Source organism: Saccostrea echinata, unplaced genomic scaffold (genome assembly GCF_033153115.1).
Source record: "Saccostrea echinata isolate AGI-Se365-2 ecotype Australia unplaced genomic scaffold, CSIRO_AGI_Sech_v1 ptg000003l, whole genome shotgun sequence".
In the NCBI taxonomy this organism is placed as follows: Eukaryota; Metazoa; Mollusca; class Bivalvia; order Ostreida; family Ostreidae; genus Saccostrea; species Saccostrea echinata.
The window spans coordinates 3,114,944-3,137,617 of NW_026889752.1; the positions used below are offsets into that span (position 1 = coordinate 3,114,944).

General features: G+C 31.6%; 3 protein-coding genes across 3 annotated transcripts; all 3 read left to right on the plus strand.

The window, feature by feature from the left end:
* The first annotated feature begins 2,534 nt into the window (after positions 1-2,534).
* LOC133178753 (uncharacterized) lies at positions 2,535-3,827 on the plus strand. The gene has a single exon (XM_061313461.1). It carries the CDS (start codon positions 2,536-2,538, stop codon positions 3,814-3,816), a length of 1,281 nt encoding a protein of 426 aa, XP_061169445.1. The 5' UTR covers position 2,535; the 3' UTR covers positions 3,817-3,827.
* An 11,862-nt stretch (positions 3,828-15,689) lies between these two features.
* On the plus strand, positions 15,690-18,535 carry LOC133178677 (fibrinogen-like protein 1). The gene is made up of 4 exons (XM_061313397.1): positions 15,690-15,831; positions 17,674-17,783; positions 18,082-18,178; positions 18,354-18,535. The coding sequence occupies exons 1-4, from the start codon at positions 15,690-15,692 to the stop codon at positions 18,533-18,535; spliced, it is 531 nt and encodes a 176-aa protein (XP_061169381.1).
* Positions 18,536-18,645: 110 nt separating this feature from the next.
* Positions 18,646-22,449, plus strand: LOC133178678 (fibrinogen-like protein 1; the record flags this gene model as incomplete). The annotated part of the gene is made up of 4 exons (XM_061313398.1): positions 18,646-18,893; positions 19,848-19,930; positions 20,465-20,632; positions 22,217-22,449. Coding segments are annotated over 4 exons (732 nt in total), but the record flags the coding sequence as incomplete, so codon positions are not given.
* Between the last annotated feature and the right edge of the window lie 225 nt (positions 22,450-22,674).

Sequence of the window (22,674 nt, forward strand, 5' to 3'; positions counted from 1 at the left end):
ATTGTAACAATGCAAAATGAACCTGTGTGACATATGCTCTGAAAAATTATCAATGCCCGATTTCTCAGACATGTTTCATGGTTTTCTTATTTTTTTAATAGATTATTGAAATTGAAATAAAATATATTTACATGTAGTTTCCTGATCAAGATAAATAGAATGTTTTTAACTTCTAACTTCTTTTTCAGTCTTCTTGTGTATATGAATAAGAAAATATCTGTTTTGATACGATAAACCGTTTAATCGGTCGGAACGTCTTGCGGTTAACCGATTAGCAATTCTGTATTCGATTGCCATCCCTACAACAAACTTAATCATATCATATGATGGATATACAAAAAAGATGAAGATTTTGGATGATTATTAGAGATTTACAAATAGAATTTTATTTTTGAAAATTTAATTCTTTTAATGCAAAAAGAAATCAGATATATTCGAGACAAAATAAAGAAACTGGAGGAAACACAGGATCAAATTTTAACGTTAGAAGCAGAGAAGAGATCACTTGAAGAAAAAGTACAGGACATAGAAAAGAGACTTCATGAAATGAAGTCAGAAAAAATTGATGAAATTCATAAACTTAAGACAGATAACAAAGAAATAAAAAGTTTACTCAAGAAAAAAGAGAAAGAAATAGTGAAACTAAAGCGTGAAAAGGAGGAAGTAGAGAATGAACTTATGAAAAAAGATGAAATAATTATGAAAATGAAGAAAGAAATGGAAGCAAAAGATAAGCTTAATACACTACTTAAAGATGGCCTGAATAAATCAAACAAAACTGACCTAGATATTGTAAATGAGAACAGAAACAAACGAAAGCATATATGTAACATTTCTTTCTGAAAAGAAATTGCACTATATAGAGTCAATTACAGCAGGGTATCTATATAACATGTTAGAAGTCTGTATCCTTTTTTTGTGCAAACACTTGCATCTGCTATGAATTACTTCTCATTTTCTTTCTACGAAGACGAATGCAAATTAATAAATAAATTAAAATGTAAATAACTTTAACTTCTGTTTTTTTTTTACTGATATCACTTTCCTTCGTTTTCTTTCCTCGGTTAGACTTGTGTAATTTTATCATATAAAAATGAATGCATGTAACAACTTAAATATATTTTATAATTTTTTTATATACATTCATATGTACACTAAATTAAATTGCAATGCACCACTCTTTATTCTCATATATATATTGAACATTTGTATAATCAGAACAAGTAATTTTAATATGCCATTCTTCCAATGAATCCAAGTTTGCAGATGTTTGGGAGTTAAATAAAGATCCTAAATGGTAGTGGCATGAAGTTGGTTGTGAATGGTAGTGGTCAGTGAGGTTGCAGCAGGGCGGTGTTCATGTTTCTGAAATAATGTAGTGCAATATGTTGATCATATCGCCTATTAGACGTCCAGTACTTTGGCATATGCACCCGGTCCACCACACTTGCCACAGGTTTGCTATGCAATCTTGCAATGGTCTTATGGTGTGTATTGAATTTCAAGGCCACATGTAGAGAACATTTTTAAATTTCTTAATCTACTAGCAGCATTTACAAGTAAACGAAAGCAATAAAAATTAATTATTTGTTTTTCATTTTTTGTACAAATCTATCTGCAGGAACCACCTGCAGACACCAAACTGACTGCCTAACAACTCTTTTCCATTTTCTATTGACTTTCGACCTTTATAAATCTTTGATAATAAAGTATATGAAGACACCATGAACTACCTGAAAGCATATTTGAAAACTCAAAACTATTCTATAAACTGTAGCAAACTTGAAAACGTGTTAGAAGAACATTTTTAAAACTTTAGATGCAAGCTAAAGGTAGAAAATCAAAATACAAAAACATGCATATGCATAATGAGAAAACGCAGGGAAAAATACCTGGAATACTCGTATTGGTTCAGGGATGTGCGTATGTCGAAAAAAATCACATTACAATTTTCATTTATTGAATCATGCTTAAAACTGCACAGTAAACATGTTGTCAATTCATTGTTAGCATCTGCACACTTATGTATTCCTTGCGAATCATTTTGTACTGTCAGGGAAAATATATAAAGTAGGTAATTATGGTATCCACAAGTCAAATTCTACATGAGATGCCTACTACATGTATTATATGTTGTTTAAAGCATATAGCATGCTTTTAATTTCTTTTCAATTTCCATGTCACTTCTTTTCATCTTTCATAAGCAATAAGAATTTAGGTAGTATGCATGAAGAGAAACGTTCACATTGTAAACGGAAAAAGTAATACATTTTATTGTACAAAATATTGTTCTCCTGGTTTTCAGTAAATTTTTAAAACAGTAATTATTCAAACCATTGCTTTTAATGCTTTGCATCAGTCAACAGTCGATCGATTTCTAATTAAAATAAAGTAGAGTGTTTTGTTTCCTATTTTGACGTCTTCCTGTAACACTTTAGTGCATCTATACTTCCTCTTTCGTATAAATATATAAAAAGAGAAAATCTGACTTTTGTTAGTCTTTACACAAATACTAAACTGACTGTTTATAACAGTATGAACTTCACAATTGAAGCTTGTAATTTGCACTTCGAGAATGCGTTGTTTTTTAATACCATTCTCATTGGAATGTTCCTTTGTCTTGGGATATTAGGAAATGGTCAGGTTCTATACCTTTACAAATTCAAGATGCCTCAAACAGAGGAACGATTTTTCATACCCCATCTGGCAGTGGCGGATTTATTGTCGAGTGTTTGTTTGGCATTGCTTGGGATAACAATTAATTTTCATTATGTTAACTTTCCATATGAAATTTTGTGCCAGCTTCTTCACTATTTTTCTTGGGTGACAACGTCGTGGTCCGCATTTATTTTGTTAATGATTTCTATCAGTAGATATTTAAAAATTTGTCGTCCAACAGGAAAACAAATGACAATATTTTTAAAGAAGTGTGCCGTTTATGGATGTCTAGCTTTTGCAATTATCAACACTCTTCCGGTAATTTACTTTGCTGGTTACCGCTCCCAGAATGCTATATGTCTGGAAAGTAACGTTACCGTGGTGATGTGTGAGCTAAGAGAATTCTCTGGATCAACACACATTTTGAAAATGGTCTACATTTTCTTCGAAATTTGTGTAATATTTTCAAATGCAGGGCTAACAGCAGCGTTATATGTCCCGATAGGGCTTCAGATTTACAGAAGGTTTCAGAAAAGAACTAAGCAAAAAAGAAAACCTCCGAAACTTCCCGAAAGCAGTGGAAACAGAGATTCAACTTCGGCGTCCGCTAGAGAAACAGTGGAAACTTCGTTTTCCACCGACATTGATTATGACAGAAAAGGAATGCGAAAAGAAGAAACTCAAAGTACAGATCTTTGTTATACCCAGAAAGACCTTGGAAAAGACTGTGATAAAGTACCTGCTTGGGAACCGGATGCAGTATACAAGGGTGATGGTGTAGAAAATGCTTTTGAGATAAAAAGTACTTCTGTTAATATTAACAAAAAGAGAGACAGCTGCACGAATATTGCACTCAAATCTATCAGTACAAGACAGAGAAAAACCGTTAATGTTAGAAATAACTTCACCTACATGTTTATAACTATAATAATATTTTATATGTTATCATATCTCCCAACGTTTGTCACTATTCTTTTGGCAACAAAAGATCCATTTCATTATTGGTACTCTATGGATACAGTAACTTTAAATTTCATTATGTTACTAAGGAGGTCATCAATTATAAATCATATCGTCAATCCTATTATATACGGTTATTTTGATGTAGTGTTTAGGAACGCTTTTATCAATTTTTTTTGCACCTGTAAATGCAAATAAAGGGTTTTTATTCTGGCCAGCTATTAGAAACTAACAATCAATCATTCATTCATTTTTATGAAAAATTATCGTTAAAAATATCATCTCAAAGTAATCATGATTATATTATATTCAAACAAATAGTCATATACCGTTCACATGTGAATAGTAAGACAAGGTATTTGTAATACATTATTTTTAATTCTGAAAAATGACAAAAAAGTAAGAATTTTATGTGTTTTGCTATACTTAAAAAATCTTGTACTAGCGAACTAATCATCCTGACACAAATTACATACATTGTGGTAAGCTTTTTTTTTATCAGATTATTTAAAAGATGTATATTGGTATATACACTTTTGTTGTTTTCACAATTTTTAATTTTCATTTTTGTGTATTATATCCTTGCATGATCCATGTAAAAACAAATGAATTTATAATTGTAACAAACCTTGCAATAAGTTGTAGAACACGCTTACCAAAATAAATTTATGTGTACAGTGGAATCATCATTGTTTATAAGGAGCAGTTGTTCGTTGATTTCGTGGGTCATCCTTACTCACGAATTTTACAAACCAACGATGATTATATTGTTAAAATATTTATGCAATAAATCTTCTGTATAAACGAGTTACCCAGTGAATTACTCCCCCACGAACGAATAAAATTTTGCTTGGCCACGATCATTGACGCCGTTATTGATGACTCCACGGTATATGTAATACAAACTTTCAAGATATACATGCATAACTCAGTAATTCTATTTTCAAGAAGATGCATGTTTGTCGGCATGTAAGTGACTCGATCAATGTAAAAATCAGAAATAATATTTAAAAAAAAAAATAGAGAATTCTTTTCTATGAAACGTCACGTTATAACAGCACTTTTCCGAAAGATTTCTTCCGAATGTTATTACTGACCCTCATTTAAATAATTGCTCTTCACACATGTATAAGTGTTAAAGACATCCCTGCCGATGTTTTCAGCATCTTCACCGTCTGTATTAAACTGCAAATCAATACATGTAGTTGCCATATTTTTTTTTTATTTTGCGGTAGACAAAATGGAAACTATTAACGTTTCATTACAGGATTAGTTCCTGGCACCTTTCTCACCAGTCAATGAATACATTTCGAATAATATAAATATAATGCAATTATTCTTATTTATTATTCTTGTTATTCTTATTATTCCTTTTTTTGCCCGCATTTCTGTAGAGCTATAATGATAGATAATGCAGTTAATTATTTATAGATTCACAGCTTTTCACTATCGATGGGGAAAGGCACATTACCATTTTATGGAAAGAAGAAAACAAATTGTATAAGTATAACAAGCAATAAATAATATCCTTATGCTAGTTTTTTGATTTGACGCTCTCAGAGTTTCATTGATGAAGGAAAGAGTTTGAAGTAGGTACATTTTGAAGTCGATATATTCAGCAGGAAATTGAAATGTTATATGTTGATAGCAGTAATGAGAGCACACTCCGTATCCAGCAATCTTGGTACACAAGGAAGTTAATTGATTTTATGAAATTATTGAGATTTTTTTAATAATAGAATTATCCAACATGTTGGATTAATAGCATAAAGTATAATTTAATGCTACTATTTTATTAAATGACGATACTCCGTACCTTCTACATGCAGTTTTCATGGATAAATAGCCTCTCATTTATTTTAAATATTTCCTGTTTTCTGCTGATGTTCAAAATTACTGCTATTGAGGAAAGAAAGCTGAAACACCCAATATTCCATCGTCTACTTTGTATTGTGTGGTACAAAACATTAAAACAAAAGGAATTCAGGAATTGAGGAAAGAAAGCTGAAACACCCAATATTCCACCGTCTACTTTGTATTGTGTGGTACAAAACATTAAAACAAAAGGAATTCAGTTCCGGTAAGAAGTTTGTAGGCCTAGTGAACTAAAATTCACCGATTAAAGACTTGTATATTTTCTCATATGAATAACACTAAGTGTAGAAAAAATGGGGTTTTATTCCTAGTCTTACCAGCTCTTTCTCTGGCGAATGCCTTTCCATTTTTCAATATCAATCAATAGTAGTTAATGGAAAGTCAGTGTTCCAGAGGTATCGTTAGTTTTGAAATTCTTTGATTATAAACATCTACAATAGGATTTCCTTTTATTTCAAAAGTACTCATTTTGAACATTAGCAATCTACAGGAAGTATACAAGGAAAACGGTACTTAACTAACAAACTGCGTACAATCTGCGAAAGTAGGAAGTGTTGTTATTTGATAAAAAAATGATTCAAACTATAACTATTCTATTTTTAAAATAGTTCTAAAAAATTCAGGAAAAGATTTTCAAAATATTTTAGGAATACTATAAAACACTGGAAGATTTGAAAAGTGTTTCGGATGGCATTCTCCTTAAATGTCCATCTCTCAAAACCAGTGACAACGGAAATCAGAAACGAAATTTTAACGGTAAAATGTGTTTGATCATTGTATGTACTGCTTTAAAGAGTGAATTCCTGTTAAGTGTGATTTTTGGATTGGCTTTAATCAGCAAGTTAGAATATCAAAAAACAATAGCAAGGTTTACCGAGAAATGCAAACGTTTTCAAGAAATTGGAAAACAAAGGGGGAATAATCACCCTACTGCGGATATTTTATTCCTTTGCGAAAATTATAAATTCATGTTTTATAGCATTTTTTGACATTATATACACGTTTCATTATGTATTTCATCCCTTTCACATTGTGACTGATTCACCAACGATTTCACTCTTAAAAGTTAAGGTTCTCTTGTAGTATTGAAAAAAGCGTGACCCAACGGTATAAATTTGTATCAAAGAAATACCGGTGGCATCATTTGTTAAGTTTTTCAAGGCCATGTTTGCCAAAAATGAAAAAAGAAAAAATGCATAAATCATTTGCATACTTTATTTTCAATTAAGAATGATCATATTCATTCCTACATTGATTCGATGTATCCCACCGAACTTGACATAAAAGACACCACATAGCCTGACACATCTGTTTTATATTTGGATGTTTTACTTTTACATTGTTAGCAAATTAAGGTAGTTCTATACTAGGCATTAAATAGGCTTGAAGAACACGTTTTTTAAGAAAAATACATATGCATCCCAGAAATGGACATACATAAGAAAAATTGTATGCCAACATGCTTATTTATCAGGTATTGCCTCTCAGCAGTGTATACTCCGAAACGCAAAATATTGAAACTTGTGAAAATGTACACGTCGATCCTCAAAGTTGTCAATAAATAAGAATTAGAACCTAGGCAGTCAAACTATAATACAAAAATAGAATAGAAACATGTTATAACCATATACGAAGGTTGTCCCAAAAAGTCTTAGACAACAATTTAGTTTCTCTTCGCTAAATCAAATTTCTTTTCTTGTCATGGTAAAAAGCAACATTTAATCATCATGAATTTCAAGTTTTCTGGTAATAACACATTAAATAAAGAAAGACTGCAATAAAGAAAACATATAAGTGTACATCGGCTCAAGAAAACAAGCATAATTTACGTCTCCTATAACGTCATCTTCATTTTTTAAGGACTGCCCCTGTGCTTAACACATGTCTCTTAAGCATCTTAATTTTTTTTCAAACTGCACATCATTCTTGACTGAGGGATCATTCACCACTGTCCATAAATTTTTATCTGATTCAAATTTCAGTCCTCGAAAACTCGCATTACATTGTAAGGAGCAGAAGATACACAAAGTTTGACGTCGATCGTGACCCATAACGTTCATCACCATCTGAATTTAACAAACAGAACTCTACTTCTTATAGGCCTAACTATTTTCGCTGCGGAGGTGAAAACTGTCCTTGAATCTCTTTGCCATTTTATAAACAATTTCTCTACTAACATTCTGCCGTCACGGTAGCTAAGTCGGTAGAGCGCTCGATCCGTGATTGGAAGGTTGGGTGTTCGAATCACGACCGCGACTGACCTAAGTTAACAGCAGTTCCTTCGCCAAGCGCTCGGTACATTAAAGTGAAAGTTGCGGGTACTTCGGATGAGACCTAAAAAACCGAGGCCCCGTGTCACGGTAGGCGTTGGCACGAAAAAGAACCATCACTTTTCAATGGTCCCGAGTGCAGAGTAAAGGACTAAATTTGTAGCCTTTCACCGGCATACATGGTGACGTCTATATATGAGTGAAAAAAAATTCTTGAACGGGACGTAAAACAACATATTACAATCAATCAATCAATCTACTAACATTCTAGTGTGTAATGTCGCTTCCTTATCGTTTTCCGTCTCTAGAGAGGAAAAACAACATTCAAAGCAAATCAAGTACATCCCCATGCGCCGTGAACGCGTTTGACGACGTCATTTGCAACAAACTCAATTCCAACAAAACTTTGAAAATTACAATGCCAATCTTCTGTTTCTGACGCCATTTATATGAAAATCTGACATATTACTAAGATTTTGTTTTTGGTTTAACTGATATAAATTTGAATTTTATGTTCTTATCAGAGAAACAAATGCATTTGAAATAGTTACATATGTAATTTATTCCAGAATTTGTTCGTGCACCGACAGACCATATCGGCCTTCTTATAAATAGTCATAATATAATTACCATGTAAGATATTTGTTTAAAAATTCACTTTTTAAGGAACATTGAATAGATTATTGCTATGCAGAATTTGCTTAGTATTGGTTCAATGTTTACAAAGTTATGGAAATTATGTACAACTTTTTGGGACAACCCTCGTATAATCAATGTTTTGTGTGAATTATTATAATTAAGTGCACTTTGTTAGGCTAACGTATCAAAATGTTATACGAATAAATATGCTGCACAGGTCAATATGGGCCATTTTTTTAACAGTTTTATAGACTCAATCTTCGAGAAACTGCTTTTTACAACATGACATCTTTGAAAATGGATTACCTAATAAAATTTTGGTATGTTGACACATTACTTTTCATGGGTTTATTTGTTTGTTTGTTTCATGGGTATAAGCTCTCCACTAAAAGGACCCCCATAAATTTGTTCTCCCAAAAATAATATTTTGCTGCATTTTACTTTACATTTGTAGTTTGTGTTTATTTACTAAAGTTGTACATATTTCAAACAATAATTATACCCCCCCCCCCAATACTCGCTGTTTTCGAAAATATATCTTGTTTTAAATATAAAAAAACAAATGATTAAAAAAACAAACCACTAAACAGTAAAATTAAAGACAATGAATCTGACCATTGACGGATTCTGGCAAATGGATCATTCGGATACAGAAAGTTAGTATGCCGCAAGTGAATAAAACATTTTCATCTAGTAGTATTCTAAAGATATTTTTGCATAGTGATTTAATCCGATGGGTTTTCGGGACCGGAAGTGGAGGGAGATTAAGCGTCTAACGTGATAATTATATAAAGTAAATATTTTAATGTTTGAAATAATGAAATTTATTAAATTTGTCACTGTTAAATCGTAGCTTATTCCTTTTCTTGTGAGATATCAATATTAACTTCCATTTGCCCGCCTACAATAGTCTAGACCTGTGTCTTGCATTGTTTTTGATACATGTAGAGTACTAGTTGTCGATATCGTCACATTCCTATCCATAAAAATGTTGTTTGTGTTATTATCTTTATTGCCACATCTTGTCTCTGTCAACCGAACGTTACTTCCATCCTTTCCTTTTAACTTACTTTTCTGTCCAACTGTCTTTACAGGATATTTAAAACGCCGAGTAAATGTCAAAGCAATCTACATATAGTTATGAAGTCAAATCTCGGAAGCATGGTTCCGGTTTTACTATTCGTTAGTGACGTAGTGTGAGTATAGGCCTACTTTTAAAACTAAATTTAATGATAAATGTGATTACTTCAACTTTTCTATCGTCAACCTCCCCTGATTTATGCAGATCAAATTTGTTTAAATGAATTCCAAAATTTGTAATAAAGAATTAAATTCTTTTATTTGAATTCTTGAATACGAATTAAGACAAATTCGATATATATATCGATTTCGTTTATATTTTTAGGTGGGCACTAAATGTTGAAATCGTTTTGACAAATTTAATTCATTAGAACATTAATGAGGACGATAAAATGAAATTAATTCTTTAAAGCAAATTCTCGAATTTGATGAAACTAATTTAATCTGTTATAGCATTTTTTAAAATTCATTAAAACGATATATGTGGAGATAACGAACAGTACTCGAGCTCAAAAATCCATTAAATATTACAAAACAGGAGCAGAGCAAACACGGACCTCTAAGACTTCAGAGGTGGGATCAGGTGCCATGGAGGAGTGAGCATCCCCTGCCGACCGGTCACACCCGCCGTGTGCTCCTTGTCATGATCGAGAAATAACGGAAAAATCCGTCGACAATTCAGTGTGTAAATAATGCCTATCAATTAGTATGAAAAAATTCAGTCAGCATTTGACTTAATGATAAATTGTTTTTGCTGACAAGATCATTGTACCGACCATAGAACTTGATGATGACTTTAAACGAAATTGCTGATATTCTTGTTTCATCAACTTATTTGTCAATAACTTACCTCGTTTTAGAAATTGTTCATACGTAGAGCATCAACTGAGAGATATAAATCCCACAAATCTGTGTCCAGCCCCTTTAATGACACCAAGACATTTGTCAAATCCACTGTATTGGGAAAGATGACATATACATTGTAAGATAAATTATACTAGTGCCGATTAGGCAAATATTCAATTAAGAAAGGAGCTAGAATGACAAGTATTGCGTTCGCAATTTTTTCTAGTGTACTTGTAGATGTAGAGGCACTATATTTGCATAACGGACAAAAATTCGCTCATAAATTCAATATGGTTTAATTTCAATTTTATAAATGGAGTGACATTTTACGACATATTATTATTATTATTATTGCTTTGTTTTTCTTTTTTTTCTTTCTGTTATCCGAAATTTTGTTCATAGATTGTTGGTAATGTTTATTGATGTCAAAAGATTGTGAGACAGGATTTTTTTGATATTTCACTCGTACTTTGCACTTGTGAAAATATATAAAAAAATCCTCTCCCACTCGTGAAATTAATCCGATATCCAACTTCAAAACATTTAATTTCCCTTATATATATTTAATATATCAATCAAGAAATTACCCCCAAATATGTCTTAATAAAATTTTCGAGTAGATTTACATGAATTTACCATTGAATTAGAAATAATTCTCAAAAAAAAAAAAAAAAAAAAAAAAAAAAAAAATCAGATGTGAATTTCCATGCAAGGATGGTAAAACAAAAAGTTTAATGAGTAGCATCGCCTATAGATTTAAACTATAATTACCATTTTAGAAGAAACAAAACTAATTGGAATCATCAGATGTCCGTTCTCAAGCGAGGCTTAAAAGAGGTGTGATGCTTAAACATCAATTACAAAACTCTACTTCTTATTTTCAATGCATAAAACAATTATGTACAATACATGAGTACAAAAATAGGGATAACAATACTTTCATATTTTTGCATATTCCTAGCCCCAGTTACATTGATTTGCAAATCGTTATGTTTTATTAACGTCTAATAACCAATATTTTCTTAAAGCAACATATTAAAAGTTCATATATTTTTGAAATTATTTTGAAATTTTAAAATATTTAAATTGCAAATTAACAAGAATATCTCTCATAATAGAAAGTAGAACCAAATTGCTGCTGTGATTTTTAATTTCGGTTTATTTCAATACTACAGTAAAAGGGAAATATAAGGAAGTCATTGGGACCTCAAAATTTGCCTCCTTAAACGAGATTCTTTATATCCGTGCAAGAAATAGAGGGAATTCAATGTTTTGTACTTGGATATGAAATTTATTTCACGAGTGGGACATGCTTTTTTGATATTTTCACGAGTGCGAAGCATAAGTGAAAATATTTTTTAAAAAAAACCTGTCTCACGAGTGAAAGAAATAAAATAAAATAAATAAAATAAAGAAATTAAAAAAAAAATAAATAAATAAAATTACATACAAAACAGTGATTTCTCTGTTTATTACATTTTCTTTGATTTTCCCTTTGCCTATGTCTTTTCTTAAAACCATGTCATGGGCTGTGACGTCATAGTTGAGCAGTTGAGAAGTCATATAGCCTAGCAGTTGTGAGATTGAAAACACTGTAACGGGAATTTTAGCAACACATTTGGGAAGAAATTGACAGTTTAAGTGTCTATCAGGACGGTTTAGTTACTATCTCTATCGTACGACAGGCCATGATTTTTTTTTTTTTTTTTTTTTTTTTTTATATATATATACATATTTTGATATCCTTTCATACTGTAGGAGAATATCATTTTCATTCCAGAAATAAATCACACTATTTCACTGTTGAAAATGTAATAAACAATGAAAAGTCTTCTTGGGAATCGTGAAAAAAGTGCCTTATCGTCGAGATTTCCTTAAAGGTGAGTTCTTAATAAATGAGTTTTACTGTGTCAAGAACGAAAAAAAGTTTGAATCTCTGAAAAATTCAGATTGTATCATATGCAAAGTGGATCTTCTATTAATTTCAATCTGATTAATGTACAGGTAAATCTTACAAAGAGTGTTTTGTGTTGTCTGTTAGATTTATATATGAATAACCTTAGTATACGAGTTAAACAATATAACCGTAAAAAAAAAAATCTATATTGTAATTCAAGACAAAAGCAGAATTCGACGGTTTCTATTGATTATTTGTTTCAGTATTTAAGAAACTTCATCTTGTTGAATGCATGAATTTTTGAAATATTTACATTTCATTTTAATTGGATGATTTGTCTGAAATTAGGAAAAAACTGAGCTATTAACAAATATTACATGTAATTATATATCAAACAGAGAAGAATAAAATCATATTTACAATTTACTTTTCTGTAGATTTTTCACAGAATGTTGAATATAGTTTAATTTTGCCAGAACATGTTTCAAAATTTCTTTTTTGGTGTTTTTCTACCCTATCAACTATGAAATTGACTTGAATGCCAAATGCATTTTCGTGTATACTCACGCATGGAAATATACACGGAGAAACTCGCGCTAAAGTTACTAAAGTGCCACAATGAGGCTGCAGATACGTTATTAATAGACGCGTTAAGAAAAATATAAGACAACGAGAAATTCAAACATTGAGTATATTTTATGGTAATTTTAAAGCATTTGAAATGTGAATACACGGAAAGTTTTTAGCTATATCATTTAATGGGATTTAAGATTTGTATGGTTTGATACAAATATAAATAGCATCAAAAACCATAGCTCAAATCTATTATTATTATCATAAAATTTATATTGCGGTAAATATTAGAAAAAAAATTACTCTAAAATGCTTAAACATGAAAATAAATGTAAAAATATATAACAATCAACTAGGACATAATTACGAAATTTCAAATAGACATATAGATATTTAAAAATAATATTAGATGGGAAAAAATACGCAAAGTATGATTTAATTATTTAGTCATCGGAATATTTAAAGCTATCTAGAGAATTATGATTTATAAATATTAAGGACCCTCTATACACTAATGAAAAATGTTTTTTGGACTTTGAGAAAATTATAAAACATAAAGGAGGATATTTTGAAATTAACTAACTCATTTTTAATATAGGGAGCGTGCCTTTTTTATTCAGGAAAAATCTTCAAAGACAATGAAGTAATAGAAAAGAAAAATTGCCTTCGCTTACTCAAATGGATAAAATACATGCAAATAAAGTTTTCAAACACTCTATCTTGGTCTAATATAATGTTTAGAATACTTGGATTTATTTTAAATTATGTGATACAGTTCAGATTACAATTTATTCTACTTATATGTCAAATGGTGGGTCAGTCTAATTACACAAAAGGACCCTGAAAATAGGGTGCAGTGTAGAGAGGGTCCTTAAGTACATAAATAAAAATAAATCTAAATTGTACATAAACACGCATTGCTCTACGTCTACAGTTCTTTGATATACAGCTTAATGTCAACCGGCATATATGCTGATTGATCAACACGCTAATTGGTCAACGCGTAATCCTGATTGACAGCTCTGTTACGTAATAGCGAACGCCGGGTTAGCTTTCTGGGAGCCACGATGCCACGAAGTTTCCGGGAGGTAACAGTTTTACACTCTTTTGAGGGTTTGACTATTTGCACTGAAATATAGCGGCGAAATGGTCACTTCCAACATTGCAATTGTTATCATAAAAAACAGAATCCTGAACTGTATGTAAACTACAGATCGATAATTCAAAGAAACGATTGATATGGTCTCAGGATTGAAACATTCATATAACCGAGTGTATTTGACCTTGACGCCAGTGGTAGTTTTTCCTTGACACCAGTGGCCTTTTTTTAAATTCTCTATGAATTCAGTAATTTAGAATACACAATGTATTTCCATCTGTACACCATAACTTTCCTCAACACAATATCAAAGAAAAATCTTGAATTAACTATTACAACTATCCAAAATAGCAATATATCTGTAGAGAAATTACATTGTTGGTAGCCAGTGAGGCACTCAAGGAAAACAGAGGAAATCCTAACTCAAAGCATCTATTTCATGATAGACTAAATCAACTAAAATAAACTCTACTTCGTAATATTGTACATGATTGTAATATGCATTTTTCTTTATTAATTTTACTATTTAATGGAACAAGTTACAGAGTAAGCTACTGATTCAATTCTTTTTCCTATCTGTTAACATTGCCAAATTTAAAAAAAAGGGCTTTTAAATTCACAGTTCCTAAAGATTAAAAAATCCCGATGGAAAAAAAAAATCGATGCACAATCACTTTAAATCAAACATAGTTACGTAGAGTCACAACTGTTTCAAAAATATCTTAAGAATTTTGAGGATATTTTACACTAATTGTATATACACACAAGATTCCAAATATTTGCTTTCAATTACTGGATACATCTTTTTCTGATCTTAAAAGATAATGAGCAAAATATATTGATCTACTATTAGTCTAATTTATGATCATCTTTGAGCAGAATTTTATATAAAAATAAAAATTTCTACTACCTTAAAGCCAGAACTATGAAACACTCTGAGAGACTATCTTTGGCAATATCTTTGCTTTTTTTCATGCAACTGTATGTCAGTGATGCCATTTCTGTTGTGGAAGAAAATTACTTTTTTGTTGGTAATGAGGTAATTAGTGTCCCCTTAATTATAAAAGAAACAATTTGTAACAGAGTTCGACTAACATTATACTGCTCTTCAGAGTGCACAAAAAGTGCAGAATGTAGTGGTTTTCGAACAAACTCCAATTTTTCTGTCTGTTCTCTCATTGGAAATGAGTTTGATGCTTCAGGAAAAGGTACAACAAATGTCAAATATTTCAAGGTAAGAACGACGCATCAATTTTTAAAAAGGAACTCTAACAGTTGACTCAGATAACGAGCATTGTTGGGACATCAAATATATATATAAATCAAAAAATGTCTTTGTAAGGTGAAATGGTTTTCTATTCTAAAAAACATCTCGCACAACATATAACCATTGATGAGTATTATTACAAATGTCTACCTTCATAAAAGGATTTCACTTTGATGCAGAAAAATAGTCTCAAATACAATTTGAATTTTTAACGTTTATAGAACAAATCTTTTTTTAATTTAAGAGTTGCAAAGGCAGATGAGACACTTGAATTAAAAAAAAGATCAAGTTTGTAAAAAAAAAAAAAAAAAAAAAAATTACCCATTAAACTGCAACACTGTATAAATAATGAAAAAACTTTTATATCTTTTGTCCATTTAGTGCAAACATGCAGTGTTTGCAAATCCTTTCATTAAAAATACTTTTTTTTTTTACACTTTCGCTTTTTCTAATAACAAGTACTGGGTTTAAAGCATCACATCATGGTCATCGGCTGCTTTTGGTGTATTTTAGAGGGCTCGTAACATGACCATGCATGTTTTAAAGAGCACTGCCCCAGAATCGTACACTTTGATCGTCAGCGAAAGTACCCACTTATCAACAGAAGTTGTAATGACTACAGAACATCAGTCAACATCAATAGAGGTGATAAGCTCAACAGACGAAGGTCCAGAGACTACAGAACCTCTGACTTCAACCAACAGAGAAACGGCGACAAACTTCGGGACGACAACAAAGGAAAATCCAAGCTCAAATGGTAATACATCAACAAGCGCATATTTCACGGTGTCAACCGAGAAAGAAACAACATCATATGATAAGACTGACGAGGTGTTATCATATCCATCTACTGGTCAAACTGTCAGAAGCACTACGCCTTTACAAGGTAAAAATAATGATAATATTTGTGAATTGGTGCAGTTGATTTTTTAGTTTCTGTTTTGCATGTGAATGATTCAGGATGAATGTAAATATAAACTGTGTATTCAAAAGACTGAGATTATTCTTGGTTGGGAAACTTCACAGTTATTGCAGTGTGTAAGCCAATGATTTTTTTTTCTTATCTTATTCAAAATGTTATTAATTCACCGTGATCGTATACATTTTTGATTATAATTCCTGGAATGTCATCAAAATAGACCAACTCACTTACAGTTTATAATAACTAAAGTTTTTAAGATTAATCCAAAATACTCAAGAAGAGCCGAGAACTAGAACTTAAAAGTAGTAAAAGAAAAGTCCGAAAGATAAAAGACAAAAAGGAAGTGTGCTTTTCCAGCAAACAGAGTATTTTATGCTCAGAGGGTATTCATTATCCCTGATATAAAAATACACCTTATTGGTTGCCTTACCATCGCCTTGCTGCTTGTACATATTTTTGTTTGTTGACCTGTGAACCCCAACATGGCACCACCCTCAAATCAAGGTATATACCCATGATTGTATTGCATTATTTATCGGCCAAGTTCCCATCTCTGTACCACAGAAGTTCTTTTAAGCTCATTAACTTACCTACTTTAAAGTTCTACTCTTGGTCAAGAATCTAAATACAGTAAAATTCAGTTAAAGCGATGTCCTGGGGACCTGTGAATTTACTTCGTATATCAGTAATTCGTTATATCCGTATAACGAATTCGTATAGGTATACAAAGCGAATTCGCAATATACACGTTCTCCTTCAAGAACTACTACCAGTCACGTAATACACACGTTCTCCTTCAAGAAAATATGCACGTTCTCCATCAAGAATTACTACAAAATATGTCAGGGAAGCAATTATTACATAACATAACTTGGATAACTAAGGTTTTATTAGGAATTGAATTTAATATACAAATACTAAACAAAAATAATGTCAGTTCGATATATCAAATTTTTAGATCTTTGAAAATTCGTTATAAAAGATGTAAATTACATTATATTTAACCTCTATGGGACTCAAAACAATTCGCTCTATCCGTTTATTCCTTATATCATAGTTCGTATTGCCACAAAATTTAACAAAGAATTGTAAAGAATTTTGCAGGGGACCCAGAAAAACTTCGCCATATCCGTGTTCGTACTAAACGATTTTTACTGATTTACTGTAGTAACTTTACATTTCCGTTCACATTTTATTACTGAGAATCGAGGGGATCTATCTTTATGGGATATATCTATTCCGATCAGTTCCATTACAAAAGAATTTACAAAATTATCGTTCATTGTACCAACATCAAAATTCAATTTTTTAAACAAGATAATTATATTTCATGAAATTGAAGTCTCTTTTTTTTAATTATAAAGTCACTGTTTGTACACCATTAATGTCAATCCTGGTTTAAAAAAACCTTTATTTTATTTTGCTGTCACTAATTAATACATGTAAGCCCACTATTAATAACTAAAATGAATATGATTTGAATATATTCTAAGTTTATAATGTTCACATAAAATGTCCGTTCTAAATCCTATAGGTTTACAAGTGTCTTATTCAACTTAATATATATGTTTCTTTTAGAATGTTCAGATTGTGAATGCATTGGGAAAACAAATATCAGCAGCGGTGTGTACGAAATAAATGTTAATGGAAACTCGGTCAAAGTCTATTGTAAAATGATTCACGGATATAATTGGATGGTAATAAATTTCTACGAGACATTTTGAAAAATATACACAACTTTTGTATTTCAGCTTATTTTAAAATAAAACATGTAGTTTTTTTCTATATACTATAATTAACCTTTTTAATGTTCGAATAATATAGTCGTATATAATCCTATCTTTTCTTTGCTTCAATTTCATTCATTGACAATTACGTCAGAATTTCAAGAATTGTTCACCTTAATGTTAATTTCTTTCTTAATTTCATTTAAAAGTTTACCTGTCTTTTTTTCACTCTATATTTATTTTTTTGTTCTATTTTGATATTTAAAAGGTTATATTCAGACGAACTGTAGGAAATGTGGTTTTTGACCGAGTATGGACAAACTATGAAAATGGGTTTGGATACATCAATGGGGACTTTTGGATAGGTTATTGCTTAAAAACTATAAAAAAAAAATCTCACAATACTAGAATAGGAAAAGTGAATATATAGTAATTTTTTTCTTTTTTCATAACATACTGAAACATTTGATTAACTGTATTTTGCGTTTTAATGAATTAAGTTGTAATTGGGCATTGTTTTGTTTTCTCTTTTCTCTTTAGGTTTAAATAATCTAAGCTATTTTACAAATACCGGCTTAGGAGTCATGAGGGTTGAAATGGATGATATCGATGGCTACAGTGGTTACGCACAATATAGTAATTTCCTTGTTGGTGACACATCAACAAAATACAAGCTTTCCGTAGCGGGGTATGGCGGAACATCTGGATGTACGTTTTATTAGTTTCTATTTCGTAGTTTAACGCATTCCGTGAAATATACATCGAAAGGCTTGAAATTTGACATCAAATCATTAAAAAGGTTAAAATGCATTTAACCTTACTTTACTTATAAAATGCAGATGATGCCTTCAGCTACCACAACAATATGAAATTTTCCACAAAAGACAAGGACAATGATGTTTCTCCAAATAAAAATTGTGCATCTGTTCACGGCGAACCTTGGTGGCATAAAGACTGCGCCAGAATGATCTTCACGAGAGACAATGTCAATGAGCTTGGATGGTATCATTGGTTCACGGGAAGCTATAAGCAACTGGGGAAGATAACCATGATGGTCCGGAAACCAGACATTGTTGATACGTCGGGTAAAAATAAATTATTTTCCATTTCGTATACAAATTTTAGATTGTAATCCGTTAGTGTATTAGATAATAAATCAACAATGAAATTTTTGTACTTTAAAACTTTATTTTAATCAAGCACATAATAATTAACATTTGTCAGTCTGCTGTCAATCTACATCTCTTAACACGAGTATTATTTCAGACATATCTCAATCTTTTTATTATATAAAAGACATAACCTATGTGTAAAATATCATCATGAGCTATGAAGGACACAAGACGATGACATAGACGTTGTTCACGATAGGATTTTTTGTTTGACGTCAAACAACGGTTTTTTAATCATACTGCGACGATTGGAAGAAAAATAAAAATGGGCGGAACCTGGCTTTACGGTCAAGCCTCTTTAAAGTTGTACACAAAGGAAATCGTTCGGATAAATAGAGCATCCGGATTACAGAAACAAATCTTGTATAACTGGTAGATATAAAAGTAATATAATCACGTTTAGAGTTTAAGTTTCATTATTATTGGCGTCAGGTTAACGAGGCCCCACTATATATACCTGTTCAATTATTTGCATATTTTTGCATATGTATACCAAGATGAAAATAACTAATAATAAGCTACATGTATCTTCTCAATATAGGATGTTCAGATTGTAATTGCGTTGGAAATTTAACCAGTGAAAGTGGTGTGTATGAAGTAAATGTAAATGGAAATCCAACCACTGTATATTGTGAAATGAAGGACGGATATAATTGGATGGTACACATGAAAAATGATACATTTTGAATATTTCATTATAAAGCTAAAATACAGTTACTTATGCTAGAAAATGATTTTGGATTTAATACTCAAGTTTTGCTCAATTCGTCTACAATATTATATTTTTTTCCTTTTAATTTGTGAGTTTCACACAGAATGATAAATGAAATGATATATTATAAATACAGGTAATCTTCAGAAGAACTATTGGTGATGTTCCCTTTAACAATGTATGGTCAAGTTATGAAAATGGATTTGGAAACAAAGAAGAGGATCACTGGATAGGTAAAGCTATACGTCATTGAAATCAATGCATTGCAATGTTAAGCTTATTCAGATTTTAAGGACACTTGCTACAGACCAAAAATTCGAAGTGTGTATTTCTGTTTATATATGTAATTTATTTATATGTTGTAAATGATGGAAATATTCTTAAATAAAACTTATTCTTAAATATATGAAAGGGTCAATGAGACCTGATGATACAAAATTAACTACGTAATAGTGCAATTCTAGTGTTTCATTCATATTCGACTTGAAACAAGATTTACATGAGCCTAAAAGGAATCGATAGAAGGTGATGATAATGTTCATGTTGAAGCATAAAGACATTTTGGTAGATATATGGATATGTACTTAGAATAGTACCCCCCCCCTCCCCCAAGAAAAAAAACACATTTAAATACATGTTCAGTGAGCTAAACCCTGGAGCTTGTAGTCATCTAAACACTAAATTTTCTGTAACCCCTAGTTCATCTACCAACCCCATCCCATATCTGATATCCCATATCAATAATAATGATACTCTATTTTTATCAGGATTAAACATTATCAACCATTTTACATCGTCTGGATGGAGCAGGCTTAGAATTGAGATGGAGGATGTGCTTAGCTACGTTGGTTACGCTCAGTACAGTTCTTTTCTGGTAGGCAGTGCTTCTGTTGGATACAAACTGACATTATCAGGATATTCGGGCACTGCTGGATGTAAGTTATAGTAAAAGAATTATTCTACATAACTCTTATCATTTATTGATTGAATTTTGTACAATATCACATTCGAAAATCTTTCACTCATTTGGAGGACCAAGAATTGGAAGACGGAATAATAAATTCTGTGGAATTTTCTTATTTTACACAACAAAATCGCACAGCATTGCGTTTGTTTGTTTGATTGTTGTTTAACGTCCCTCTCGAGAATATTTCTCTCATATGGAGACGCCACCACTTGCCGGCGGAGGGCTGCAAATTTATACAAATACTCGGCAATCAGGGCCATTGAGTAGAGAGGGATCTTTTACGTGCCAATACCTACTGCCACACGGGACATCGGTTTGTGCGGTCTCATCCGAAGGACCGGTCTCGACGTCCCGCAGTGGATTCGAATCCGCGACGTAAGGATCCGCGACTCTAGAGCAGACAGTCTAACCACTGCGCCACGCGGGCGACTGCACAACATTGTGAACGTTGCTAAATATAAGGCCAGGTCCTTCGAATGAGTCGTTTAAACCGAGGTTCCGGGTCGCAGTAGATGCTGGCACGAAAAAGAAATGGCCTTGAGCGCCGAGTAGAGGTCTGAATTTGCAGCCTTCCAACGGCAAGTGGTGGCTTCTCCATATGAGTTTTAAAAAATCACCAGAAAGACGTTAAACATAAAACAAGCATGTACAAGGCGGAAAATTTAAAGAATTTCTAAAGTATGAAACAGTTACATTTGTGTGTTCTTTATAAATACAATACAAGAATGAATTTATATACTCCTTTGCTATCTTTCCTTAAGAACCGTATGTCGATGGAGATACGATGAATAATCATGTTAAAAAGTCAATATAAGGAGAAGGAATTGAGGTGATAGGAAATCTGTATCATCATTTCTTTGGGGTTTTGACTTAAGGCCGTTCAAAGTTTTTTCCATGTTTAGTGTCAGCGTGCTCTTTGGATTTTGAAACACCACGTCAGATAAAAATATACCGGTACATCTGTAGTCCTAAAATTGATTTTTTTTGGTTCAAGACAATTAAATTTCGTCATTTTTGCTTCATATATATCTATAGATACATATAAAGCATTTGATAACTTGCCTTTTCTAATAGACCTTTCTATGAGAAAGAAAAAAAAATTATTGAAAGTTCTTTTTAATGACTATAAAGGCGTTGTTGTTTTTGTCATTATATTTTTGGCTTATGACTGTTTATTTGTGAATAGGTAGGAAAGATTCTGAAACATGGCTGGACGTTCAACAGGGAAGAAACTTGGAATGGCGTTACCTAGATTTTCACATAAGATTTCCTTTTGATAAACCTACTATAATTTTGAATAAAATGTTTGACAAATATCTAGAGTTGGAGAACTTTTTAATTTTTCTTTAATAGGACTTTTGCCTACGGTTAGTTTTACGCCTACAAGTATCTTGATTGTTCTCTCTGATATTTTTTGTCTTAAACAGAAACATTATTTTATGATAACACATCAAAAATTAGAAAACGGTACACAAATAATCCCTTAAAACTATTTGAGCAGATTATATACACGCATTTCTTTAAAAATGTTCTAAAATTACAATTGAAACAGTTGATGCCTTTAGCTACCACAACAATATGAAGTTTTCAACAAAAGATCGCGACAATGACGTGTCATCAACAAACTGTGCGTCCTACTGCGGCAATCCATGGTGGAACAAAAATTGTTTACAGGTTAAGTTTACAAAAGACGATTTCAGCGACCTCGGGTGGTACAACTGGTACACCGGAAGTTACAAACCGCTAAAGACAATCACGATGATCATCCGAAAGCCAGTCAATTGATAAACCGGATTTATGGATGTATTGCCATTTAAAGGTGACGGTGAATGGCGACTAAAAAATTTTAACTTTTAAAAGAATAAATATTACATATAAAAGATGAATAAAAAATTGTACCCTGCAACTTTTATCTTTATTTTGTCTTTTTGAAGTTTTGTAGTCTCTTAATTCAAATATAAAGAAACTTTTGATCCATTGTTTGATATATTTTATCTGTGTAACTAACTT

Coding starts and splice junctions, on each gene's coding strand:
- LOC133178753 (XM_061313461.1), top strand. CDS start 2,536: ATGAACTTCACAATTGAAGCTTGTAATTTGCACTTCGAGAATGCGTTG.
- LOC133178677 (XM_061313397.1), top strand. CDS start 15,690: ATGACCATGCATGTTTTAAAGAGCACTGCCCCAGAATCGTACACTTTG. Junction 17,784..18,081: donor TTCACGGATATAATTGGATG/GTAATAAATTTC, acceptor GATATTTAAAAG/GTTATATTCAGACGAACTGT. Junction 18,179..18,353: donor CAATGGGGACTTTTGGATAG/GTTATTGCTTAA, acceptor TTTTCTCTTTAG/GTTTAAATAATCTAAGCTAT.